Source organism: Frankliniella occidentalis, unplaced genomic scaffold (genome assembly GCF_000697945.3).
Source record: "Frankliniella occidentalis isolate FOCC.00 unplaced genomic scaffold, Focc_3.1 Scaffold5888, whole genome shotgun sequence".
In the NCBI taxonomy this organism is placed as follows: domain Eukaryota; kingdom Metazoa; phylum Arthropoda; class Insecta; order Thysanoptera; family Thripidae; genus Frankliniella; species Frankliniella occidentalis.
Window position 1 is genome coordinate 1 of NW_026272923.1, and position 3,820 is coordinate 3,820.

At 66.2% G+C, this 3,820-nt stretch overlaps 1 protein-coding gene across 1 annotated transcript; it reads right to left on the reverse strand.

Annotated features, from left to right (window-relative positions):
• Positions 1 to 89: 89 nt before the first annotated feature.
• On the reverse strand, positions 90 to 3,661 carry LOC113203274 (uncharacterized; the record flags this gene model as incomplete). The annotated part of the gene is given in 4 exon segments (XM_052277144.1): positions 90 to 174; positions 269 to 413; positions 505 to 3,369; positions 3,484 to 3,661. Coding segments are annotated over 4 exon segments (3,273 nt in total), but the record flags the coding sequence as incomplete, so codon positions are not given.
• Between the last annotated feature and the right edge of the window lie 159 nt (positions 3,662 to 3,820).

A 3,820-nucleotide genomic window follows, 5' to 3' on the forward strand; every position in this document is an offset into this window, starting at 1 on the left:
GGGGGGGGTCCTCTGTGAATCTCATAAACCCACATCCTTCAGAGTGCTGGCTGGGAAGGGGCTTGGAAACTCTCTGGTCTAATCCTTACCTTCATGTCCCGGTCCAAGAGAGAGCGGTCGATCTTCTGATATTCCTTGCCCGAGCGTGGCCTCAACGTGGTGGTCGCTTGTAGCCTGTGAAAAGACACAACCCGACGATTTATTATTCTCCGTTTTTGCGCGAAATGTAGCATTGCAAATTGATGTGCTAAGCGGAGTGTGCACTCACCTCATGCAGTCAGGATTATCAGAGGACGAGTGTGAGGACAGCGACAGCGTCTCGATGTAGTCGGACATGTCGGAGGTCCCGGAGCTGGTGGACGTGCAGTCCATGTAGGGCACGGGCGGCACGTCACTGTTGGGACTCGATCGACCTGAAACACGGCAGCGAATAGATGTTTAGTAGGGGCGCACTGGACCAGATCATCGGACCAGAAGAGAGCTGAGGGCAAAAGTGAAACTTACCTTTCTTGGTGGGACAGACGGGGACCTCGGCCTCGGCCGACGACGACTTAGGCCCGGTGCCCATGCGGTGGAACTGGAATGTGATCTCCTTGAGGGGGTCCGAGGACTTGGACCGCCTCTGGAGAGAGGCGTGCATGCAGGCGCCCTGGCTGCCGGCCAGCCGCTGCGCGCGCCAGTTGGTGGACAGCGCGGTGGTCAGCGGCAGCTCGAACTCGACGAAGTCGGTGGCGCGATGCCGCATCGAGCCGATGGACACGCCCGAGTCGTTGGAGCTGGACGAGTCTCGGTTGTTGCCCTTGCACGGCACGCTGGACGACCGGCGGATGTGCACGCCCGCCGAGGACGGCGACGACGACGACGTGGAGCCGGCGCCGCCCGTCTCCTGCACCAGGGTCTGGATGGAGGCGCTGCTGCCGCTGGTGCTCGCCACACCAGACGGCTCGCTGTCCGGCTCGGCGTCCTGCGCGCCGTCCTGGGCACTGGCGCAGCACGGCGCCTCCTCGACGTCGTCGTCCTCCTCCTCGCCGTGGCCGTTGGAGTGCGCCACCTCGCACTGGCTGAGCAGCGAGTTGACGGAGCTCACCCGGCTGGAGGGCTCGCTCTCCTCGTGCTCGTCCAGGTAGCGCGACGAGTCGGCCGAGTTGGAGCGCCGGCGCGCCAGCATCTGCATGCGACGGCTCTCCTGGTCGTGGCTCATGTCCCGCCGCAGGTGCGGGCTGCCGAGGCTGCCCATGAGCATCGCCGAGCCCGGGATGCGGACGAACTCGGAGTCGATGCGCTTCTTGGCGCGGTCCACGCACGGGGCGCCCGCCTGCTGCGCCAGGCTGGGGATGCTGGCGGACTTCTCCGAGCTGGACGCGAGGCCGCCGTTGAGCCTGTCGAGCGCCATCCTCATCAGGTCCGCCTTGTTGGCGGCGAGGGCGGGCACGGCAGGCGCGACGGGCGCGGGGGCCGCGGCCGGGCCGTTGGTCTGCTGCGCGCCGGTGAGCGGCGACATGTGCAGGTAGCCGGGGAAGTTCTTGCTCCCGGGCCGCGGGGACGCCTCGGCCGGGGCGGCGGCCGGCGGCTGGTTGGGGTCCATCATCATGTAGTCGTCCAGGCGGCCGTTGGTGGAGGTGATGGTGGAGCAGGTACTGGTGTTGCTGGTGTTGGCGGTGGGGGCCGGTGCTGCGTCGGCCTCGTCGTCGGCCTCTTTGCCGGGTTGGCAGTGGCCGCACTTGGCGCACATCTTGGTGCATGAGGTGATCTGGTGCGCCAGGCTCTCGGCCTCCTTGGCCGTGATGCCAGCCCGCTGCAGCACGTCCCTCGAGTTCTCGTAGAGGTCGAGCGTCTGCGCAAAGTGGATGTTGGCGTAGTTGGGGCACGGGTCCTCAGTCTCGGCGTCCTGCTCCGCCTTGGCCTCGGCCTCTGTGAGCACGTCCAGGTTCTCGTAGTTGAGCGTCGGGTCCGAGGGCCGGTGCTTGTGCGCGTCAGCATCCTCGTCCTCCGCCTTGAGGCTTTTCCGACGGTTGGTCTTCTTCGAACGGTCGATGGTGGCGTACAGCTCCACCTCGCCGCGCTGGTTCACCACGGGCATCTTTCCCTGGCCGCTGAGGCGCACCTTGACCACGGCCGAGTTGTCGACGCCGTTGCCGCGCCGGCAGTAGGCCAGCGGCCAGCACGCCACCCTCTGGCAGGGGCACTCCCTGTTCAGGTCTCCCTCCAGCACGGTCCGCCCGTCCTGCGACACCACGGCCGTCTTCTTGGCGCACTTCATCACGAACGCGCAGGGGGCGGCCATGCCGGCGACGGCCTTGGCGGAGGGCGGCGTGTCGTAGTTGCCGTACTGGTCGGGTCCGTCCTCCGTCCTGGACAGGCACTCCTTGACGTTCTTGGGTGTGTCGTAGTACTCGTCCGGCCCCGCCGACCCGCTCAGCGAGAGCACCTGCGACTGGTCCGCGGCGCCGTCCTTGAGCTGCGCGGCCAGCGGCCTGGGCACGTCGTAGTTCTCGTAGGGGCCGACGTGAGGCGCCTCGTCGCCGAGCCTCAGGCACAGCTGGGGGTTGTGGCACGCGCACGCGTGCACCACGTAGTCCTTGTCCTTGCCCAGCTCCTCCTCCGGCAGCGGCATGGGCGCTTTCCGCTTCTTCTTGGACGGCGAGGTCTGGTCCTGGCAGGGCTTGGGCGGCCGCGCCGGTGGGCACTGGCACTGCGCCGGACTGGCGCACCCGCAGCCGTTGGAGAGGTACGACAGCCGGGGGACGGAGTATTCGGAGGTCTCGCTGCTGTCGTGCGAGCTCATGGACATTCGATCACAGATGCTGCTTGCGGCCGTCTTGGGCCGCGGGGTGGTGGCCGCGTGGTGCATGTGGAGGTGGTGGTTGTTGAGGAGGTTGTGGTGGCAGCAGGGCGCGGCCGGCGCGGGCTGCTCGGTGGGCCAGGCGGGCGCCAGGGGCGTGCCGGGCGTGCACGTCGACGACCTGGACATGGCGGGGGCGCCCAGCTTGCTGAAGCACGACGTGCACCGCTCCATGGCGGATCGGTTGCCGCGCTGCAGGCTGTCGCCGAGGGCCAGCCCCCACGCGTCGCCGTGGATCTGGCTCACCGAGTCCGGCATGCACGAGGCGGGCATCTCGCGCACCGACGCCGTGTCCCCGCAGCCGTAGTTGCTGTCCAGGTCGCCGCCGACGCGCGAGCTCTCGGCCGACGGCCAGAAGGGGGAGTGGCGGTGGCTGCCGTAGGGGAAGTCGTCCCCGTCCTGCGGGCACGCGCAGTCCTCCGAGCAGCAGCAGCTGCCATCCCCGACCCCAGTCAGGATGACCGAGTCGGCGCAGCTCAGCGTCCCCGACCTGCTCTGCGACGTCTTGCGGCTCGGGCTGTCCATCACTGCGGAAAGAACAATAACGCGTCGATTGAAATAGACAACAAATGATAAAAAGTGACCACAAACTTGTGTCATTTTTCAGACTGTAGCTTTGAAGTTTGGTTGCGTGTACTCACCAGACATGTTCCTAGAGAGCGTTCTCCGCCTGGTGAAGAGCTTGCTCTGGGCGGCGAGCCGCAGCGCGCGCTCCAAGTCCTCAGCCTGGTCCGAGACCAGCACGTGCACGCCCTCGCCCTTGCCGCAGCGCGAGCCGCCCTCGAAGCAGAACTTGCCCTCGACGACGCCGTACCGCCTGCAACAGAGAGTACCCGAGAGTCAGCGTCAGCGAGCTTCCCACAAGCACAAGATCAGCCAGTATCGTACGTTATCGAAACGTGCGCGTTTAGGCGAAAAAGACCCACCCACAAAACATTACAAGTCAGTGGTGATCGGACAGAAGGGCGTAAGTCAAAA